This window comes from Mastomys coucha, unplaced genomic scaffold, assembly GCF_008632895.1.
Source record: "Mastomys coucha isolate ucsf_1 unplaced genomic scaffold, UCSF_Mcou_1 pScaffold23, whole genome shotgun sequence".
In the NCBI taxonomy this organism is placed as follows: Eukaryota; Metazoa; Chordata; class Mammalia; order Rodentia; family Muridae; genus Mastomys; species Mastomys coucha.
The window spans coordinates 9,070,235-9,094,200 of record NW_022196906.1 but is presented as its reverse complement, the minus strand read 5'-3'; the positions used below and the strand labels follow the sequence as shown (position 1 = coordinate 9,094,200).

The window sequence follows — 23,966 nt, the reverse complement described above, 5'->3', positions numbered from 1 at the left end:
ACAGGGACTCAGAGCTGGCTGGTGTGCACACAGCAATCTATAGAAACAGGGACTCAGAGCTGGCTGGCGTGCATACAGCAATCTATAGAAACAGGGACTCAGAGCTGGCTGGCGTGCATACAGCAATCTGGTTTCTCGCTCCAGTGCTTGGATCATTATTCATGCCCCATGGGCTTCTAACGACCTTCATCCTAGTGATGACTTCTGGCTTGTGTCTGATGGTAAGCATAAATCTGTGACTGGCAAAAAGGAAAAAGAAAAAAAAAGTCTGGCTATTTCAATAACTCCTGTACCTTACCTATGAGTTGCATAGAATAATCAGAAAGTAGGTAGAGGGCTGGGGAGATGGCTCAGCTAGTAAGGTGCTTGCTTTCTACAAATTAGGATCTGAGTTCAATCCCCAGACCTTATGTGAAAAATCTACATGCTTCTTGTTTCATAATGCTTATTTTTTCTTATTTGTTTGTTTGTTTTCTTATTATCCTTAAAGGCTTTTGTATATATATTGTTTCCAGTTTTGTTGTTGTTTTTTAAATGGAATTTCTGTGTCTGTAAATATATGTGTCACTATATCTGTATGTGGTTCTTACACTTTTTCTTTGCCTTTTTTTTTCTGTTAGTTTGTTTCATCCTATCCTGTTTTTTTGTTATTATTTTCTTCTTGTTTTTTTAGATGTCTGTATTCTAATGAAAGAAAGGGTGTGGATCTGGATGTGTAGGGAGTTGGAAAGGATCAGGAGGAGCTCTGAGAGGAGAAACTGTAATCAGAATATATTATATGAGATATATACTTCAATTTAAATTATCAATAGATAATTAAAAACAAATCTGTATGTACTGATACATACTTGTAACCCTAGTGCTATAGCTGTGGGTATAGGGAAATCCCTGAGCCCATTGCCCAGCCAGCCTAGTGGGTCTCAGGCCAAAGACTCTGTCTCTCAAAAAATGTTTGTGTTCCTGAGAAATATATCTCAAGTTATCCTTTGGCCTCCACACGCACATGTACATGCACACACACATACACACACACACACACAAACACATACACACACAGGGGAGAGAAACAGAGAGAGAGGGAGGGAGGGCAGTAGGGAGGAGAAGAGGGACAGGGGGAAGGGGGGAGAGGGTTGGGGAGAGAAAGGGATGAGGAGGAGAAGAGGAGAGAAGGAGAGATGGGGAAAGAGGGAGAGAGAGGGAGAGAGGGAAAAAAGGAAAGAGAGAGAAAGGGAAAGATGGAGAGGGGGAGAGGGAGAGAGGGAAAAAAGGAAAGAGAGAGAAAGGGAAAGATGGAGGGGGGAGAGGGAGAGGGGGAGAGGGAGAGAGGGAGAGGGATGTCTACAGCAGATGGTAGACAGAAAGACACTGCTTCCCTTTGCTCCTGGAGAAGATAATGCTCTGCTGTTGAGGAGCTACAGAGAACTCTTGACTGTGTTTAATCTGATACAAGCCTGTGTAGAGAGAGGTCTTTCTCCCAGGTGTCTTCTCTGAGGTTTCACAAAGATCTTCCTAGGTCTATATACTAATAATACATTTGTATTACTGTGCTTTATTGGGATTCTGTTCAAAGTGGGCTCAGTGGACATATTGAACTAACTGGCTTTGCTCATCCAGAAATGATGTCACTATCTAGACAACAGCTAAAGTGAGTAAAAGTGGCCATCCCTGCACCTATGGGTGGCTATGGACAAGCTCATTAATCACTTGCCTCTAGGAGCCGTCTGTCAGAGAACAGGGAGAATGATCCAATAAGCTCATTGGCAGTTAATATCCTCAATGATTTTAGTTCATATAATTGTCTGGTGAAAAATGCCAATACATCTAGAAATTTAGTTTTTAAGTTACATAATTTTCTGTCAGACGTCATTGTTGGTACCCTAGGAGAAAGGCAGTTGATTTTTTTTCTTTCTTTTTATCTAGATCATGATACTCAGGAGCCTTCCCTGGCTGGAGGCTGTAGTGACGTGATCGATTTGACGCTCATGCATACTGTTTTATAATTTACGAAATCCTTCAGGGCAGAATCCCTAAGCGTGGCCTAATTTGAACGTTGTCTAGGTCTTTCATCTCATAGGTAATTAGTTCCCTGTAAACTGGGCAGGGCTGAGAGAGTCATTAGGATCAGTAATTTTCCAGGAGTGACTCATTGTAAGAAGGGGTGTGTTAATAAGGATGATCCAGAGAAGTCTTTCTTGGTAACGATATTCTGATTTTCCCCCTACTACCAATGAATTTTATGTATCTTTCTCCAAAATTATTAGAGTCAAAAACAAAAAAGTAACTTATTCCTCATAAGCTCTGCTTTATACCTACCAGGAGATCAGTATTCTAGAAGTCCATCATACTGGTTACTGATGTAGGAATAAAATATGTAAGTTTAATAAGGTCACCACTACCATACATACCAAGTTGTGGTCACCATGTCAAGCCTTTTCTCCTCAGGTATTTTCAAGGTGTTCTGTTCCACCTTGCCCCACTTCACAAGAGGCATGGGTCAGATCTATGAGGTCAGCAGCTGTGGCAACAGGGACCCTTCTGAGCCGCCCTACGGGATGCTAAGAACCTTTTTCATCGCCGCTGAAGAGGTAGAATGGGATTATGCCCCTAACAAAAACTGGGAGTTCGAAAAGCAGCACTTGGACGCAGGAGGGGAAAGGTACCATGGGCGAAGCTACGGCTCTTCGGTGGGAATGCGCATGCTCTGTGGGCCTTAGCACCCGTGGAAATCAAGCGGACGGGCTTTATGTGCATAGTTCCACAGGCAGAGACTTCTTTATGAGCACAGAAAATTAGAGACGCTTCTGTCTCCTCACCTGGAAGTAGGTCAGTGGTCATCCTGAGGGTTCCAAAGTGGATTCCCACACCTCTAGTCCCCTTTCTGTGGCTGGTCTACTTCATGGCTGAGGGGATGGATGGATGGATGGATGGATGGATGGATGGATGGATAGATGGACAGACTTTTTAATGAGAATGCAGATGGAAGTATTTAGAGGAACATTGAAACCCACAACAACGGTGGGACTGGGAATTAAAATGAAGCAGATGAGGCAGAAAAGGTGTGTGGATCTGGGTGAGAGGATGGACTGCTATGGTGCAGGGAAGGGAAGCAGGGGAACCAGTGCTGACAAACATGGATCCCGGTGGGGACATCCAAGGATGAATTGAGGCCTTGAGAGAGATTCCCTAGTTAGAGCAGAAAGAGCAGATCTCCAAGCTACCCAGCAAATCTGAAAGACTGACACTTCTTTGAAGTGATGGCAGCCAGGATCACACATTGAAGCATCAGCAATGCTCAGGCTGCACAGAGGTCTGTCAGCCCTGGTCCTTCCTCTCCTGTGGTAGTTGTGGAGTCCAGCAACCAAGCTTCCGGGGACATGAGGAAGGCTTTGGGCATAGACTGCCGACTTCCTCTAAGTTGACAGCCTCTTCTTTACAACTCTCGGCTGCTTGGAAAGAACTGCCCTGATGTGCAGACGGGGCCTGCCCTGGTGTGCAGACGGGGCCTGCCCTGGTGTGCAGACGGGGCCTGCCCTGGTGTGCAGACAGGGCCTCCGTGGGAAGACTGAGAGCATTCAGCTAGTAGGTGGAGAACAGGAGCTGAACACAGAGCTTCCCAGGGAAAATCCATGTTCTCTCCATGTTCACACCACACTGCCCTTTGTACTTGCCATTGTCATTGCTCTCAGCACCTAGGCCAAGCTCTCCTTACCACCCATCTTCTTCATGTCTGCAGCACAGACACGTCTGCGCACTGCTTCCTGTAAGCTCAGCACATCGGTTCCTTCTCTTACTTACCAGCCATTGTTTTAAGGAAGAGCTACTGGAACGCTGCCACCTTAGAGACAGATGGGGAGAAAAATCTATACTTCTGTGTGTACTTCTAGCTCTGGGGCTCTGGGCTAAGCAGCCCAGAAAAACAGGAGGGTACTGGTAGGAAAGAGGGATAAAATGAATTAATTCCCCACTGCTCTGGTTAGTGACCGTAAGTCAACAAAAGTGAGGTTCAATAAGGATGCAGCCATATGTTTGAAGTGTTCTGTCAGCTTTATATAAAGCACAGGGACAGCAAAACGGCTCAGTAGGTAAGGGAGCTTGCTGCTGAAGCCTGATGAGCCATGTTCAATCTCCACATCCCACACAGTGGAGGGAGAGAATCAACTCCCAAAAGTTGTCCTCTGACACCACCCTCACCCCCACCCCCACCCCCAAGGCACATGCATGCCCTGTGGTGTACATCCACAGTCTCTCCACTGATAGGAGCTGAAGGACCAGTGCTCTCTACGCCAGCTTTTGTGCCCATGATTTTTTTTCACAGCACTGAGGATCCAGCTGACACCTCCTCCATCTAAATAAGTACTCTGCCACTGATAGCACCAGCTGCTTGTTTAAATCCAGGGTCTCACTAAATTGCCCAGGTCGGAACTCACTCTGATGCCCCTGCTTCAGCCTCTGGAGAAGTTCGAAGGTGTATAGACCACACCTCTGGCTTGGGCATCCAATTTTGCCCCAAGGCTGCTATTTTGTCCTACTTCCTGACACAAGCCATCTCTGAGGTACTTATTGCCCTGACCTGCACAACCCTCCGCACCGCCTCCATATCCAGATTTCCTTAGAGTGTGCTGGAAGACACCAGGCTTCCTGAAAGGCAACACACGCATGGGCCCGCTGGCACAACGCCAGTGTCAGATTTGTACCACAAAAGCAAATATGAAAAAGTAGACCGAGTTGTTAAAGAGAAATGAAGTTATGGTGCTAAGACTTGAGCTTGAAGACCAATATGTATATAATTTAGTAATCCCAGGGGCACCATAATGAGCATCTACCGAGCAATAATTATACACCAGGCATCTGCTCAGACTTTTATAAACAATTTGTCGTAGTGGCCCCACAGCACCCGGGACTCGTCCGGTCAGCATCTTCCCAGCATCAGATGTGATAAAGTTCTTCACAGCAATTGATGCGTGCCTTTTGCATGGTAGAGAGCTCGGAAATAGCAAACAACACAGCCCTGGTCTGTGCCAGTCACAGGCACAGCTAAGACCCACAGATGATGTATAGCGTAGACTCTCTCTCTCTTTCTCTCTCTCTCTCTCTCTGCAATGAGTGTAGTCAGAGGTGCGTATGTATTATTGAATGTCCACTAGACAGACTGCTGATAAAACTGTGTGGAGCACAGGGCAGGGCTTTAGCATATTGGATATGTGGCCCCAAGGGTACTGCTGGACCCACCAAGAAGGGAAGCAATCTTTAGCAGAGGGGAGGTTCAGTGATAACTCACAGCTCCTTCTCGGGGAGTGGTGGTGGGTGGGGCATGCATAAAGAAAGCTCCCAGTCTTTGAGATGGGGTGTGGAGTGTAAGGTGGTGGAAGAAGGGGACAATAGCTCTTCACAGAGAGATGAACTTGTCCAAAGTGAGGATGGGTTGAGGGCCAATGAAAGAGAGGCCCATGCTCAAGAGAGCAAATGCCTAGAATGACCCTGGTGTCTGGGAGTTGCAACGACAGCCTGTCAGGTTCAGGACTTATGAAAAAAAGAAAATGCAGGATCTGAGGCAGACTGAGAGGGTCTGCAGAGAGAAACCCTTAGAGGTTTCCCACAAGGAAGAGAGGGTCGGACTTGGAGCAGACCACTCTGTCTGCGGAGTGGAGAGCAGGAAGTTGTGTAGGGGGGCAGGGAGAGCCATGCAGAACTGTGCTTAGATCAGAACACAGGTGGTTAATTTGGGAGAGGTGGAAGGACATTAGACTCACCCTATTTTAGAAATGAAAGTGACTGTTTTTCTTGGAGACAGTATCTCACGGTGTAGCCCAGTCGAGTCTTGAACTAGCCATCCTTCTGTGTAAGCCTTCCAAGCAGCTGGGGTTATAGGAGTGCCACTGCGCTCAGCTGTTCTTGAGTTTTCTTCTCCCTCTTTGGTGACAGACACAGAGAGCTGCTCCTTACTTTTCACAAACTTTACCACTTACAAGTGTGCCTACTTGTTAAAATCTGTTTTTCACACTCCACTCCCAGAGAGTGGCATGAAAGGCCAGCTTTCCAGGAAGGCCCCGGGGACACACAGGAAGGAAGCACCACCCCAGAGTATCTCCAAATCACTCAGAAACACTTGAGGTTACTGTAACAATTTGAAGATATCTGAAGAGCTGTGAGAACATGGCCTGGTGCAACATCCATTAAAACAGATCAGGGTCCTGTTTCGGCTCGGCTGTTGTGAGTGAGTGGTCCTAGCCTGTTTCATGCCACAGCTTACATAGTCTTATGTGGTCTGCTGTTAGAAAGAAGAAGGGTGCAGAAGCCCTCTCTCATGTCCCCAGGAAGAATAGCGCTGGGATGTGTTTATGAGAACAAATAAAAGACTAGGAGAAGCTTCTTCCAGGTTAGCTCTGTGAACTAGGCCAGGGTTAATACAACACAGACATCTGTTACCATGTCTTTGAACAGCTACACATACAACTCATTATTTGGGTGGCTCTCTAGAACATAAAAGTAACAAGAATTACTCATCTGCACACAGCTACATTCACAGTATATAATGTATAGGCTTTCGATGGGCAGTGGCAGCCGTGGGGTGGGTGATGGGTGGGGGGAATGCCTGCAAGAGATATAGAATGATGGCCAGCCATGAAATCTGGAGGATTTCAGAGTTATGAGGAGGGTGTAAGTATGTGTGTGTGTGTGTGTGTGTATGTGTGTGTGTGTGTGTGTGTATGTGTGTTCACCTAGTGTCAGCCAGAGAAGCACAGCCTCTGTTAGGATTCTCTGAGGTTAGTCCAGTTTAGAGCCCTGCAGTAGGTGACAGTAATGGTTTCCAAGGGTGGCCATGGGTCTGAGCTGGATTCCTCCCATGAGGACAGGAGGAGCTCTGAGGTGCTGATTTTTAGCCCTGCTCTCAGAGGTGGCATAAAGGCCAACTCCCCGGGGAGACCCTGATCCCAGCTGGAGGAGCATCACCTGAGATAACAGACACCCACAGTCTTCCATCTTCCGACAACCTTGATTTCTAATGCCTTTTCTTTGCAGACATGGAGATATATTCATGAACCACACTGAAAACTGGATTGGCTCTCAGTACAGGAAGGTGGTTTATAGGGAATACACAGATGGAGAATTTGTGGAGATTAAAGCCCGGCCACCTCAAGAGGAGCACCTTCAACTCCTGGGTATGGCGGATTTCAGCCTGTCAGCCCCAAGTATGAGTGTCTCTTTGTCTCCCCCCCCAACCCCATTCCTACCTCTCACACACACCACAGGATCCTTGTCATCAGAGTCATCTACCTGGTGTCTCATACTCTTACCTGCCTCTCTACTGAGCTGAGAAATTTTCCTTTTAAAAAGTTTGATGACTCAGGACATCACGCAAGAGTGTCTGTGAGACCTCCTTAAGTTCCTGGCTCACATGTGCACAGTGATATAGAACACACTATAAAACTGAGTAGGAACAAAAAGGGGCTGCCTTGTGGCAGGTGGGTGCTGAGGGTGACGGGTCCTGACTTGACCCCTCGGCCTCAGACCTGACTAGGCATATGATATGCATGGACTCTGGACTTGTTGGGCATCTCAGTTGTGTGGCTGGCCATCAACAATGCCCGTCCAACCTCAAGGATTTTAGAAATGCTTTCTACACTACAGGTAACTTTGCAAGTGTGGTATGTACGCGTGCCAACAGCCTCACAGTGACTAGGTACCCTCCTCCCCAACCCTGCCATGTTTTGTTGTCTCACCAGGTTGCTTGTCAGTCCACGTGAGCAATCCATGAGTCACACACTGGAGCTTAAGTGCACACAGAGCTCCAAGGGAAAGGGTTGGGCTAGCTGAGAGGGCGGGGCATGCTCCCCAAGAGCCCGCCTTGATCAGTAACAGAGAGAAATGATGACTTACGTTGGGGGCAAGTTAGGAGCCCCAGCGTTTCCAGGGGAGAGTGAGTCCCTTTCTGTCACCTGCAGCTTAGAGTGGCCTGGACTCCCAGAAACTCAGTGGGCACACACAGGTCCACATCTGCCCTCCACTGCTGCATGATCTCAGTGGGCACTTACAGGTCCACATCTGTCCACCTCTGCTGTATGATCTCAGTGGGTATGCACAGGTCTACATCTGTCCGTCACTGCCGTTTGTCCCATCACATAGCACTGTCAGTTGAGCCTTGTGCAGTGGAGTCATGAACAGCAATGGTTTAATTTGTGCAAACTCTGAACTATGTCAGTGCTTCCTGCTTAAATGCATAGCAGTTTCTTTTTTCCTTCTGGAGATAACTATAGTTCAACAAAATTTAAATGTATTAATGATTTTAGTCATATATCTTCAAATCAAAGCCAGGCTTGCTTCTGTGCCAAATGAATAGGTGGTGACACACCACTTACCAACTAAGGGCTTATCTCTGGATGAATGCAGAACACGCCAAATGCTGAAGGGAGACCCTCAGGGGCTAGGGGGAGATGCTTCGACAAAGGCAGTCTGTACCACAAAGCTGTGCCTCCTGAAGATGACTGTGAGCCTCACACTTGATCTTGTTGGGGTGTTTCCCTAGCACTGCAAAGCAAAAGGTACTTGGCACAACCTTCCCCGCTCCAGCCAATGCGGGGCTCGTGTGCATGGGCACACAGACGCCAGCTGCTCTCAACAGGAGTGTGTGTGTGTGTGTGTGTGTGTGTGTGTGTGTGTGACGTAGTTTCATTTGGTTGCAGAGATACAAAAACAAAAACAAAAACAAAAGCACTCTGACAGCAAGCACTCTTCGAGGAGAAAGCTCACAGTTCCAGGCTACAGCCTCTTATGATGGAGATGTCACAGCAGGAGTCCAGCCTGGGCACACCACAGCCACAGCCAAGAGCAGAGGGGAATGAATGCACGCTTAGTCCTCAGCCAGCTTTCTCTACTCTCAGACAGTCCAAGGCCCCAAACCTGTCAACTTTCAGACTGTCTCCTTATGTCAGTGAAGGCAATCAAGACAATCCCCCCAAGACAGGACCACAGGTCATCCTGAGCTAGGCAATCCCTCATTGAGACTCTTCTCAGGTGGGTCAAGTTGCAGTTAAACTAACCATCACACTATCCACATAATGAGAGTCAGCACCAGACATGGATTCGTGATGACTGTGTTACCATAAATTCCTTCACTACCTACCCCATCAATACCTGTCATTAGTATTGTCACTAATACTATTGCAATTTTATGCAATTTTAGGCTCTTAAGAATGGTACAGGTGTTAACAAGTTATTTTTCTGTTGCTGTGAAAAAACCACCATGACCAAGGCAACTGATAGAAGGAAGAGTTTATTTGGGCTTATAGTCCCAGAGAGCTAAGAGTCTGTCAGGGCAGGGAGGCATGGCAGCAGGCTGCAGGCATGGCAACCAGAGCAGGAAGGGCAAGTACAAAACAGAGAGAGCAAACTGAAAACAGTGTGAAGACTTTAATTCTAAAGTCCATCCCTACTGACATACATCATCAGTAAGGCGACCACCTACACCTCCCGAACAGTGCTAACCAACTGGAGACCAAGCATTCAAATGTCCAAGACGATGGGGGACACTTCCCAGGCAACTGACCATAGATTACAACTGAAGCTCTACTGCTTAACAGTAATAAGAATTTACTGAATACTTGGTTTTGTTGGATATAAATAAACTCTATGATGCACACACACACACTCACACACACACACACACACACACACACACACACACACCAATATTTAGCAGTCCTATGGGAATAGTCTTAGTGAACCCATTCTGCAGATAAGGAAACAGAGTCTGATTACGTGACTCATCCAAGGCCTTCTGTTAAGGGAAGGAAGAAGAATTTGAACTCAGGCTGGTCAGCTAAGCGTGGCATGACATTTGTGATATACCTGGTTATATTTTGTCTTTAGGACCAATGATCCATGCTGAGGTTGGGGACTCCATTCTCATTATCTTTAAGAACAAAGCCAGCCGGCCCTACTCTATTGCAGCCCAGGGTGTGGAGGACTCAGACAGTGGGAAACTCCTTAATGTGCCTGTCACAAAGCCAGGTAAGTCAAACCAATGTCTGTTCTATCCTAATGAGACACCAGGATCTCCTCTTCTGGTCTCTGAGGGCCTGGGAGAGTTGTCCTCCATGTGTCTCTTTGCCTAGTCTCAGGGTATGAGCTCCTCATCTATCCAATGACCCAGTACTTGAAATAGGCCCTGTCAGAGACCTCACAGTATAGTCAGAAATACCCATGGCAAGCACACACTGAGTGCTACCTCATGTCAGAAATCATGTTCTACATTTGAAATTAAAAAGAAACAACAAAAACCCTTAGTCAATCTGTACAACAATCCAACAACGTAGACACTATTTCACCAGCTCTGAAGTCATTAGTTGTAGTGCCCATTGTTGAATTATGTTACTAAAAAAAGAAAAGAAAACACACCATCCTTTGAACTATAACATGTTACACATTTAGTGATGCATCCTAACTTCAGATATGTTAATGTGAAAGTTTTACCCTTAGAGCTGATGAAATGTGTTTGGTTCTGTCACTCAACAAATGGTGAAGGCACAGAATAGCAAATGACTAGGCAGGGCCCTGGAGAATGATGATGGAAACCCTGTTTATTTGACTCCAGGATCTGATCTCTTTAATCACACATTTCTCTGAAGTGACTAAGATGTGTTAAGGGGTGAGAAGGGAGACAAGATGAACAATTTTGAGGGTAACAAAGGTTATACATGATAAGTTCTAAACAGTGACCAGGTTTGAGGGTTTTATTTGAAATATTCATGTGAAGTTTTTTGTATCGTCATAAATATTCAACTCCTTTGAGTAAGGAACCTAATCATTGGCTTGTGTGGTGAGAAATGGGAGTTTTTTTTAAAGAAACTGTAACTGTCTTCAGAAGTGGCCGTGCTGTTTTATGTTCCCACCTTGATTGAGAGTGCCTTCTTGTGCCATATCATCTCCAATATTTTCTGTTTTAGACTTTGGCCATTCCAACAGGTATATCAACTCATTATTTTAATTTGCAGTGCCCCAGTGACATGTGACATTGTTCATCTTTTCATTACATAGGATAATATGGGAGACAGAGACAGGAAAATCAGTCAGAAAGTCATAGGCTAGCTAGCCTTAAATATGTCCCACAGCAGAGACAAGAGAGTCGCAGCCTCAAAAAAGTGGAGGGTGAGAGCTGACTCCTGAGCATTCTCTTCTAACCCTTCACACACCATGACACACACCACCCGCGGTCTCACAACACCCCATCAGGTACATGTATACACATACAGTAACAATAGATACATTTTAGAATGAAAAGTAAGCAGACGCTATCAATTTTTTTTTTTTAAAAGCAAACCACTGTATTAGTTACTTTTTGTTGCTGTGATAAAACACTATGTGCTCAGGGCAACTTACAGAAGGAAGGGCTCACAGTTCCAGAGGGACAGATGGAGGAGGCATGGCATCAAGCCTTTGGAGTAGAAAGTTGAGAACTCACATCTTCAGATGCAAACAGAGCAGACTGAAAGTGGACAAAGTTGGGGACTCTGAAAGCTCACCCTGGGTGGCATGCTTCTTCAGCAAAGCTCCACCTCCTAAGAGGTCCATAACCCTCCCCCCACCACCAACAGTGTCACCAACAGAGGACCAAGTGTTTAAGTACAGGAGCACATGGGAGACTTCTCATTCAGCTCACCTCAGCCATCTACTCAACAAACCTTTACTGTACATCTTTACATTGCCACTGGGAAAACAACAGATTATTCCAATTTAAATAACACCGCAGCCACTTGCCTTTCACACACAAGGCAAAGGAGCTTCAAGGAGACATAATAGAAATCACCCAAAGATGGATTACTACCCACTGTTATATCAGAAAAGAAAATGAAGTTACATCAAAGCATCACTTCTGTTTTGCTTTCTCTGTACACAAGCTAAGGCAAAGGTTTATTGTTCTTACTGGATAGGAATGGGATGTGCATAGTTTATAGGAACTAATGACTTAAAACAAGGTTTTAGTTGGGCCTTCTGCAATGTGACTATCATGGTAGTTAATATGAATATATTGACTCAAGGCAAGATATGAAGCCTACTCATAGGGGTGTGTACATTTATTATTAAAGTATAAAAAAGCCAGCTGGGTGTGGTGGTGTGTGCCTACAATACAAGTACTCAGGAGGGTCAGGTGAGCGTGCTCAGGTCTGAGGCCAAAGTAGTCTGTCAGCAACAATGATAGATGAACCCTGTCAACTGACCTCTTACCCACTACATGACATTGTTGCCTTGCTACTCAAGGAGTCCTTTCCAGAAAACTTCACGTGGGTGTAGCAGGGATCGAGACTTCTGAATAGAAAAGAATTTCATGATCAGCATGAAGCAAAATTGGAGTTCATTAAGAAGAGGACAGAATACACCCAAGGAGTTGGACGGGGGTGGGGATGGGGGGGCCGAGCCTCTCCAGGGATACTCATGCCCAAAGTATCTTAACCATAGCTATATATATGGTTTTGTAGCTTCTGATGTTCAATGACATAATTTTCAACCAGGTTCAAAGGTTAAGCAAAGTCTAAAGATTCAGTTTAAAACGATCTGTTTTGCTTAGTTCTCTTGCTGTAAAGAACTTCTTTGTTTTGTAGATGAAACTGAAAGGCAATTTGTGGTACACTGTTTGGGTTTATGGAGGGGTTCTGATAAGAAAGACTAAAGTCAAAGGTCACAGGGTGTAAGACATTCTCGAGCCTGGTTCTTTTAGCTGTAGAGGCTCTTGTGTGAGTTATCTCTCAGAAAACAAAAGTATTGACTCCACTGAGGTAGGCTATACAGTGGGTTTGGTTGCTTGTATCAGACCATGTGACTGAGGGGCTTCATTCCCTTCGGTGTCCCATTTATCTTTATTCAGTGCTACACAGGGAGACTTTGCTTCAGAAAACAAAAACACAAACAAAAAGTTAACATAAATTGACTACTTGGAGTGTAGTACAGTCCCCATGTCACTTATATAATTTCAATTAATCCTTACAAAAATCCTAAAACATGGAGACTAACCTAGTTTATTGGTAAGGAAATTATAGATTAAGGAAGCTAAGTACTTTGTCAAATATCAGTTAAATGGAAAGTTCCAGCCAGATGTGGCAGTGCATGCTGAGAAGTTGGGAAGCTGAGGGAAGACGAATGTAAGTTTGAGGATGGCAAAGGTTATATAGCAAGACTCTGCCTGCTCCTTCCCACCTCTGACCACACACACACACACACACACACACACACACACACACACACACACACACCATTCCATAGGGTACAGATTTGGAGTTAGGAAGCTTTCAAAACATTGATGTCTCATAATATTCTCCCAATCCCAGCCTCACAATAGTATTCTGACTTCGTTGATCTTTAGGGAGAACTGAGGAGGGAGGAGGGTTGAGGAGTGAGGACTGATGAAAGAGCACTCAAAGGTCCCTGATGATTCTCATCTGTGTAAATTTTAACATAAATGAATGCTGTAAATGAATTCAGCAGCTCTTTTTATTTATCCTAGCTAGTTCCCCAATAACAAAACAGAGAAACCAAGATTTATTTAATCAAGCTTTACTGTAATATCTGCACAGTTAGTGATCTATTTTAATCCTCTAAGCTAACCTGGCTACCTCCCAGCCAAAATCCCCATAATACTCTCATTTAGGGCTTTCCATTCTTCAGCTGAACTCTCATGATGTCTCCTCTCCTCCCTCCTCACGGCTCAATCTGCCTTCATCTCCGCTCTTATCCCATGCTCCCGGCTGGCAGAAGTCCCATTCTATTCTCTCTTTTGCCCATCATCTGGTTTTATTGACAAGGCAGAGAATAAATGATAAGCATTGTTTACACAAACTTGAGACGGGAGATTCTTGACATCAGCATTACAGTGCCACGCCTGGATTGAAACAAGATATGAGGTCAGAGAAATCAGCATTTGAGTTACAGAAGAATAACCTTTACACAGTGTACAAAAATATTATGCCTACATATCTGGCCTCCCTTTTCCTGTTTCTCGGTAAACTATTCTGGCAAAGCAACTTAAGGAAGTTAATTCTGGCTCACAGTTCCAGGTTCCAGGTCACTTCTGGGAAGTCATGGTAGGAGAAACATGAGGTAACAGGTCACATTGCATTAATGGTCAGGAAGCAGAGAGAAAGGAATGCTGCTTCTCAGCTTTTCTTCTCCTTTTCCATCTGTCTAGGATCCCAGGCCATGAGACAATGCTATCCTAAGCTACAGTGGGCCTTCCTGCCCCAGTTAACCTAAGCAAGGTATTCATTCCTTCATGGACATGCTCAAAGGTTAACCTAATCAATCTAGATAATCCCTCACAGGTGTGCCTGTCAGCAGGTCTCCTAGGTAATTCAAGGTCCTCTCAAATTGGCATTGTTAGTCATTATGGTACAGAGGCTAAGACTGAGATTCTTGGGGACAAAGTGTACCGAAGGATAGGCTGGGAGGAAGACACAAATTCAAGCAGAATAAATAGTGGACTGTGAAATACATCTTTAGGTTCTGAATGCCAATTGACAATAAAAACAGGCCAAACTAAGGGAAGGCTAGAGCCTGAGAGCACAGAGATACGCTCTACCAGTCGGAAACTGTAGGAGTTCAGGTGTAAGTTTTATAAGAACGTGTCTGGCACTTGAGAAATTATCTCCATTGACTAGAATATTTAAAGACTTGTTTGTATTTCTTTAGGTAAATCTAAGAACCAATTTTAATTTTCTCTTTAACTTTAGGAGAAATAAAAACTTACAGATGGAATGTCCCAAAGAGATCAGGTCCTGGGCCCTCTGATCCCAATTGTATCCCGTGGGTTTACTATTCAACAGCAAACTTTGTGAAGGTAAGATGGAGAGAGGAACCAGAGTTGTTGCAAGGTGACTATTGGAACCAACCCCATTCTGATGGGCATGTGTGAAAGGGATATGACTTAGAACAGGTCTCTCAAACTATAGCCCACTGGCCGAATCCAGCTGCATGCATCCATCAGGACCATCCATGAGTGTAACAGAGGCAGCATGACACAGAAAGAAATAAGAACAACACTAACTTAGTATATACAATGCTTTATCATTGTTTTAAGTTTGCTAACTGCTGGTATAGAAATATAAAAATGAAATTATTTAATTTCCATGTATAGAACATTCAAGATAATTTAAATCACATGAGAACATTCCAGTCTGAAAGGAACCAGGTGTCCCACAATAGAATTTGTTTGTGATTTTAGGAGGTGGAAAATCTTATCCTTTTAATTACATTTATATACATGTACATGTGCATGAACACAAATGCATGCTACAACACACATGTAAAGGTCAGAGGTCAGCAAAGAAGTCAATTCTCTCCTTATAATTCTCTCTTTATACTATGTGGGTCCCAGCAATAAACGTGGACCATTAGGCCTGGTGGCAGGGGCCTTTCCTGGCTGAGCCATCTCATCTCACTGGTCTATCTGTTCATGTTGAAGGATGTCAAGGGCTCAGGACCAGAAGCACATCCCAAGCTTAACGAAAACTATGAAATCTCTGGATCATAGTTTGAGAAATAACAAGAAAAACTCAATGATGGCTTTAGGTCATGTACCCGCTTGACACAAAACTACAGCAGTGTTTAATCATACACCATAGAATATTATGAATTAATGTCCTGGAGTTTATAAGCACACAGGTCATTTGGAAAAGTACATTTGTATATGAGAAGGGTAGGAAGCTTGTTTATTCAAGTATGCACCTCAAACATATTGCGTACTTGTGATAAAAAAATTACAACTGACAGTGGAGTGAGCCAGGCCAGAGAAGAGAGTGTCTACATTAGGATGGTGACAGGTAGGATGGGGTGCCACATAAAGTCACTCATTGAACTTGGTTACTTTTTCCATCTAGGATACATACAGTGGTTTGATGGGGCCTCTGATCACATGCCGAGAGGGGGTGCTGAATGAAAAGGGAAGAAGAAGCGATGTCGACTTTGAGTTTGCGCTGTTGTTCCTGGTCTTTAATGAGAATGAGTCGTGGTATTTGGATGACAATATCAAGAAGTATCTCAATAAAAACCCACGGGATTTCAGGCACACAGATGACTTTGAAGAGAGCAACAAAATGCACGGTATGCGTCTAAGGAGAAGACGGTTGGTGAGATGTTCCCAGATGGGACCCCAGCCCCTCCTCTGAGCTCTTGTTTTCCCCCAGGGATGTCTGGAGAGAGCCCTCGGAAGCCTTTTCCAGACCAAACCAGCCTAGCCACTATGGCTCTGATCCAACTGTTTAGGGACAGCTATTACTGAATGCTGAGACCTTTGAGCTGTGAAAAAGTGATTTTTTTTTTAAAAGACCAAACAGTGACTTATTGATAAGTTTTAATGTGAACCCAACACAGCTTCTGTGTGGTCAAAATTAAGGGAAAATTAAGTTCTCTGGAACATGAAATGTTACTCAGGAATTTCATTTTAATGTGTGTACATTAAGGAATTGGGTCCTTTTTATAGCTTGCCTTTTATAGCTTGAGCAAGAGTGGTGTGTTTGCACATACATGCGCACACTCTTTCACCAAGAGGTACTTATACAGATGGGCCTTGATCCAGGTCATTAAGCTGTTGATGTGGGTAAGAACACGGTGGCTAGCTCCCCATTCAGACACACTTTTTAACCTGTCTTGGAAGTTTCTTAGTATGATCTTGGCTTTCAACAAGTGGAACTTATGTGGTTGTGCCACGATGCACAGAGTAGGAAGTTGGAGCAAGGCCACCACTGTACAACCCAGCTTGCCTTGGTCATAATGAGGCCTGTTCTGCCTGCATGACACTCTCTCTTTAGAGATTCAGTTATTCTTAGAAAGTGAAACATTAAGAATACAACAGACATAGATTCAAATAGAGTAGCATGTGTATGTATAAATATTTATGTATTTAAATATACATAATATATACATAAGTATATATTTAATTCATCCATTAAATATGCACATGCTTTACACACCCATGTGCTAGATACTCTGTATCTTTGTCTACTCATGTATAGAATGGGATAAATCTAAATCTGACTTCTCACCAGCACACTGTCTGCTTCTCAAGGAGGTGTGAAGAATAGTTGAATAAGCACACTGTTACTTGAAATATAGCTCTCAAAGAAAAACTTGGATGTTTCTTTCCCCAATCCCTACATGCAAATATTTCTTGGTTATCTGAATTTTAGATCTAGAATAGTGAGGCCGTTGGCAAGTGTAAGTGGCTGGCACCTTTCTATCAGGTAGATAAGAATTCTAGTGGCCTAGGCCTTGAACCACTGGATAAGCAGTTCCTGTCCTCCACTGATGGAGGGCATTCTGTCTTCATCTTCTTAGCCATTAATGGAAAGATTTTTGGAAACCTTCCTGGCCTCATAATGACTGAAGACTCAATGACTAACTGGTATTTGCTGGGCATCGGAAGCGAAGTGGACATACACACGATCCATTACCATGCAGAGAGCTTTCTGTTCAAAGTAAGTATGGAAAGGTGCTTAGAAAGACTTGGAAGGAACACTCAGTGCATCTCTGACAGGAGTGGACTTAGTTGGCAGTAAGTCCTATGGCAGGCTGGTATTAGAGAACAGAACAGGGTGGCCATACCTTCTCTGGTTTTTTTTTTTTTTTTCCAATGTCTGTATCATTCTTATAACCCACCAGCCTCTCTGAGTTTCAGATGAGCATTTTGCCATCAGTAGTCTGGTCATAATTGTGTCCACCCTGGAGTATGCAGTTAACACTTTATATGAACCGTAGATTTTGGGGATTCCCCTGCTCCTTCCCCCGCTCCCATTCTCTCCCCTCCTTTCCTTCTCCTTCCCCTTCCCTCCCCTTCCTCCCCACTTTCCTTTCCCTTTCCTTTTCCTTCCCTTTCCCCCTCCCCCCTTCCCTCCTATTATTTCCTTCTTTCTTTCCCTGCTTTCCCAAATCTCTTTCTTTTTCTACTTGACTAGTTAACAAAACAGCCCTCTCTAGTAAAGGAGATTTCTTGAGCTTGGGCAGCTTCATCTTGACTCTTGCCCCAGAGAGCTGGGATATACCATAGGTGACCTTCTGCCATGTGGGCAGTGCCAACTGCCGAGCAGAATCACCTTCTGAGCTGTTTAAAGAACACGCCTCCTATGTTCAAGGATAAAGTCCAAACAGTCTGTCAGCTCAGGTTCTGGCGCTCTTTACAAGGAGGTGGAGAATACAGCCAAGTCTGATACTGGAGGAAGCAGGACCAGTCCATGCTGTTATACAGGGTCAACAGCAGTCCACCAAAACATGTTTCAAAGCACATCGACCATTTTAAATGTTAGATAATAAGATTGCAAAATTATAAAAAGTTCATCACACATTATGTATATTTAAAATGATTTAATTCACACTACACAAAATCCCACTTAATTTAAGATTCTGAGTAATTGTAAGCACAAGCAGAGGTCCAACCAGCGATCAAAGCAGAGGTTCTCCCTCATTGCCCACCCAGCCTCAGCAGCCCATCACCCCCGTAGGTCACTCCAGCAGCCTAGGCTGAACATTTGGTGTGTACTGCTCTATTTCTGTCTCTGCTGTGATCTAGATGTGTTTCCCATGGCCACATGCTAGAGACTTGATCTCCAGTCGTAACACGTGGCAGATGGGGTTTGATGGCAAGTGATCAGTTTCAGGATAGAGTCCTCAAGAATAGAGAGATGCCTATCGTATTGCTGAGGCTGCAAACTTGAACTCTTGCTCTCCGCATTGTATCCTTGTGCCTTTAGCCATGGGACAGTGCAGCAAAAAAGTGCCTACTAGGTCAGGCCCCTTCATCTTGGACTTCTAGCCTCCCAAACTGAAAATAAAACATTCCTCTTCCTGGACCTGCAAAATGGCTCATCAGGTAAAGACGCTTGCCCTGTAAGACTGATGACCCGAGTTCGACCCCCAGGACCCCCAGGGTAAGGAGAACCAATTACCTAGAGCCGTCCTCTGACCTCCACACAAGCACTATGGCATCCATACGTGCACACACAACACACACACACACAGGCAAAATAAAATATTAAATTCTAAAAACAAATTAAGCATAATAAATTTTACAAATTATACTGATGTCGAGAGTTTCAATATTGTGAATATCATGTAGAAAGAAGCCACACAACTTGCAATATCTCCAGTCCAGCTGAGGAGTTCGGTTGCATGAATCTCCTATGTGTGACAAGTTTGTTTCACTTGATGGCTGGGTTGTAGTTCATTGTATAGACACTGCAGTTTATTAATTTTTCCAATAAGAAACATGACAGGGGGTTCCAAGGAGGGTCAAAGTCATAAACAGATGCACACATCTCTGCATGAATCTGCCTTTATTTCCTTGAGAAAATAAATGCAGAATTGCTAAGCCATGTGGCAAATGTACATTTATAAGACCCTGCCCAGCTGTGGCTGGCAGGTGGTACACTTTCTCCTTCCCCATGGAGATACACTAGAGCTCTTGCGCTCCTGGTCATACCTGTGCTTGGTCCCCACGGAGATACACTAGAGCTCTCGCGCTCCTGGTCATACCGTGCTTGGGATTTTGCTTCATTTTTTCCCCGTTGACCAGTTTACTCTGTACTAGCCATCTCTTATACTGGGCATTGTCTTGAGTTTCCACTTTGAATTTCTACATATTCTTTGGTGAAGTTTGTAAGTTTTGTGTCTTTCTGTGCTTTATTTTTAATTGATACACGAAAGTCTAATTTATGCATATTTCTGGCTACAGTCTGGTATTCCCATTTATGTACACACTGAATAATATGCAAATCAGAATGGAGCCATCTTGCCCTCCTCAAACATCACAGTCCTGTCATCTAGCTTTTTAAGTATGCAGGGCCTGCTCATTATCTGTAGTCAGCCCCAAAACAAGACAACAGCAGAACTTCCTGCTTCTGACTGTACCCACTGGTCAACTCTCTCCATTCCTGCCTCCTCTACGCTTCCAGCCTCTGAAAAGAACCTCTGTCCACTCAGTGATTGCTTCTGAGATCAGCTTCTTTACAGGCCACTAAGATGCATTTTTTTTTTATTTAAATCTGAGTAAAGTCATTTCATAAAGGGAGTTTGAAAGCATTCTTTGGCCTCCAGTTTCTAGAAAAGTCTATTACTTCTTTATATCTGTGACAGAAGTTGCCAGTGAAGCCATTTGGGCTTCTTGGAAAGTGTTAATAATTTGTGTTTGTTTTTTAGAATCAATATTATTCATGCTACCCACTTCTTTTTCTTTTTCAAAAGCTTATTTTCTGGGCCAGGAGTGGTAGTGTGCACTTTTAATCCCAACACTCCAGAGATAGAGGCAGGACAATTTCTTTGAGTTCAAGGCCATTTTTGGTCCTACAAAATGAGTTCTAGGGCTGCCAGGACTATATAAAGAGATATTGTCTCAAAAAAGCAGACAGACAGACAGACAGACAGACAGATGATAGATAGATAGATAGATAGATAGATAGATAGATAGATAGATAGATGGATGGATAGATAGATATTATATGTATATGAGCTTTTGACTGTATGTATGTTTGTACACATATGTGTATGCCTGGTGGCCCCAGAATCAGAAGAGGGCACCAGATCCCCTGGAATGGAGTTCTAATCAAGATATCTGGGCCTGTAGTTGTCAATGGTTTGACTGGAAACATGGAATCCATCTTTGGGTTGACTTAGGTGTCTGTGACTGAAGGCTTAATTTCCTCATCTTGTGGGTATGATGAGGGAGCCAGCTTCACCCAGACTGACTAATCTAAAAGACAAGAGGGTAAGAGAAGAACTAACACCTCAAGTATGTCTCTTATAGCTTTCTTATCCAAAGGAATGCCTCCTCTACTGTATACCTTATTCCACACACAGGCTAACCTCATACAACTTAGGAGGGAAGCATGGAGATGATGAGTATCAGGATAGGAGGGTTTGAGGCCATTGGAGACAGTGGTCACTGCAAGTTTATCAAAGTGATCTGATTAAAAAAAAAACAGCTTTACTTTTTCTCTCTACTTTTTTTCTCTTTTGACTTTTGCAGATAGATAAGTCCTATAGAGAAGATGTGTATGATCTCTTTCCTGGGACATTTCAAACCATTGAGCTGTTTGCCGATCACCCAGGGACGTGGCTTCTTCACTGCCATGTGTCCGACCACATTCATGCTGGCATGGAGACCACCTACACTGTCCTCAGGAACATAGGTACTGTTTGTCAGTGATGCCAGCTCATGGCACCAATCTTCCTGTAGACCTGGAAATCAGGAGGCATGAGACAAACACAGGTACCCTGACGGGCTCAGAGTCAAGTGAGAGAGACAGATACCTGGATGTGTGATCACGACGGAGAAAGACAGACAGAAATAGAGTGCAGAGCACAGGGCCCAGGGGCAGTAGGGAGAGAGTGTGTCTGAGAGTCTGGGTCATGAGCTTAGTGATCTAAAGAGGGATCTCAGTGGGTGAGCAGAGAGAGGGAAGCCGTGGGGGGCATGGTACATGACACTGGTGTGAAATAGCTCAGTGAGAATGCAAGAAAGGTGGCAGAACTGGAGGGGTAAAGTTCTTACTGGTAAAAGATGACTCTGATGTACCATGGATGGGTCTTCTTTTAGAAACAGTTAACTTTTTTTATTTTTTATTTTTTGTGCAGACAACAGGATTCCATATTCTACCAAGTCCCCTTCTGGAGCAGGACCCCATGCAGTCACAGTGCCCTCCCAGGGTAATGACATCTAGAATCTCGTGGTTGTGCCCCAGTGTTTTACTCCCGGGGACAGGCAGGTACCTGATGTCTCACTTTTCCTTCTCACAGAACAACCTGGCAAGGAAGACCTCTATTTCTTTGGCAAGAATCTGCGTCCAAGAGGAGCCAAGGCCGCCCTGGTCATCCTGTTCATCCTGGGACTCCTCCTCCTGGTGGCCACTGTGGTTCTCGCCCTCAGACTCCGCTCTTCAAGGAGGCAGATGGCTTATAGGGAAGTCCAGTCCTGTGCACTCCCCACAGATGCTCTGTGAATGCTCTGGCCGCACAACTGGCCACACAGTTCCTAGTAGAAACTGGACCGATCGATGCCTTGTTCGCCAAGGAACTTGGACACTGTATCCTAGATCAGGCTTCTGAGCCTCTGGAATGTGTCATCCAAAGCAATGTGCTCTTATTTATTTATTTTTAAACTGGCTGTGAATGATTCTCAGGTATGAAACACATGACGAAGGAGAATGCACTGGATTGAGAGCTGTTGACCCTCAGTCTGTTCTGTGAGCCACTCACTTGGGTGTTACCCTCTGAAAGATGTTTTCACTGGTTTAGGTCAAACAGTGCTGCCTCAGCTAGCCCAAGGTTCTAGATGTGTAGCTTCTAGAAAACATTAGGGGTTCTCGGACCCTCCAGATGTCCGTCTGGAGTCACACTGGTGCTAAACACTGTCACAGGAAATCGCACACTCAGTTGTTCCAGGGTGAACAAGCTTCTGGGGAGTTTGTGGGAAGGTCCAAGTCCGTATGTGCTGATGGAATTAGATCTCCTGAATCTTCCAGAGGCTTCCAGTCATTCTCCTGACCCTTCCCCTCTAACGTAGAGAGCCCACGCATTGTTCGTCATACAAGCCAACACTATATGGTTATTTATTTCATTGCTGCTGATTTTAATTCAACCTGTAGGAATACTTGAATGTTTACAATTCACTTCATGCTACATTTTTACCATGTGTCTCCTTGGCAACGTCTGTACTTTTCATGTTTTATTTCAGGCTGCAGGAGGGCTAGAATCAGTCAAGAAGCAGGCTTGACTTCCTCCTCATAAGCCAGAGACTCCCTGTCTCTGCTGGAACCTCGAGCCTCACTTTTCATTCATTTAGGGAGCACTTTTTCACATCTCCATCTTCTATGAAAGTTATGATTTCATCATATGAGGGGTGGCAGGAGGCATGCATCAATGCAACTGATCGACTAGGAGGAGAAAGGTCTCTTAAAATCCTGCATTCTATGCTTGTTAAAGACATGACCTTGAGAGGAGGGGGGGGGCAGCTAGAAAAGAGTCCTGGTGTTTTTTAAACCATTAAATCAGTGTTAGAAATTAGTAATATAGCTGCCAAGACTCACACACAAATACAAAATGTTGAACAACAGAGCTAAGCCTATAAGGACACAATGCACCCTCTCTTTAGGCTCCCTAGACATTAGATGTAAGACCGATAAAAGCAACATTGTTTATTATAGACTGGGAATTCTACCTTAGCTCAGGGCAAGCTGCCCAGGGATGCTGTTGCCAGACACATGATGTGAGACCACTGCCTTTGCGGTGGGTCACTTGAATGTCCAGGTGAACGAGTAGGACCTAATACATACTATGGTGAAGGGATCTTTCATGCTTTTTAAAAATAATTATTATTACAGGTGAGGGGAAATTGATAGAAGCCATAGTCTTAGATAAAATGATACAACCACTAATAGTTGTTTGTAGTTTGCTTGACCGCATTGTCAAACAGGGTACCCAAATGATTCTGAATTCCTGCCTGCTAACTACGGAGACTGTGATTGCATGGCTTACTGAACTACCTGCTCTGTGGAGTTCATACATGATAGGCTGTACAATTGCATGAGAAGCAGGGCAAGCATCCATGACTTAACCTCCATATGTCAAAGATTGTTTAATTGTAAAAGTTTTTTTTGCCCTTTTTCACTTAGTTTTTTTTTTTTTTTTTAATGAAAACAAACCACAAAGTAGTTTTGTTTCACTATTTCTCTTTTTAATAAAGTTTCACACATGGCAATCTATATACATTTGTTTTTACTCAAAATTACCTGTTATTATAGGGTGTGTGTATGTGTAGAGTGCTTAAAACAGAACTATCTTAGATATTTATCCATCATGATTAAGTCAGTTATACCTATTGAAGGAACAGAATTACATCTCGCCACACACATTATCCTATGGCTCCTCCTGTGTGGTCCTGTCCATAATCAGCCTCCCTCTTCAGAGCTAGCCAGCATCTCCTGTGCTCACTGTGG

At 44.2% G+C, this 23,966-nt stretch overlaps 1 protein-coding gene across 2 annotated transcripts in view; it reads left to right on the top strand.

The window, feature by feature from the left end:
* Hephl1 (hephaestin like 1) overlaps positions 1-22,424 on the top strand; it is a 64,371-nt gene extending 41,947 nt beyond the window's left edge. For both annotated transcript variants that reach the window (XM_031343540.1, XM_031343542.1), the window contains exons 12-20: positions 2,443-2,656; positions 7,021-7,160; positions 9,868-10,008; positions 14,718-14,824; positions 15,864-16,086; positions 17,320-17,459; positions 20,999-21,161; positions 21,607-21,678; positions 21,769-22,424. In XM_031343540.1, the coding sequence (XP_031199400.1) occupies positions 2,443-2,656; positions 7,021-7,160; positions 9,868-10,008; positions 14,718-14,824; positions 15,864-16,086; positions 17,320-17,459; positions 20,999-21,161; positions 21,607-21,678; positions 21,769-21,971 (1,403 nt within the window). In that variant the 3' untranslated portion in view covers positions 21,972-22,424. The remainder of the gene's footprint in view (positions 1-2,442; positions 2,657-7,020; positions 7,161-9,867; positions 10,009-14,717; positions 14,825-15,863; positions 16,087-17,319; positions 17,460-20,998; positions 21,162-21,606; positions 21,679-21,768) is intronic.
* The last annotated feature ends 1,542 nt before the right edge of the window (positions 22,425-23,966 follow it).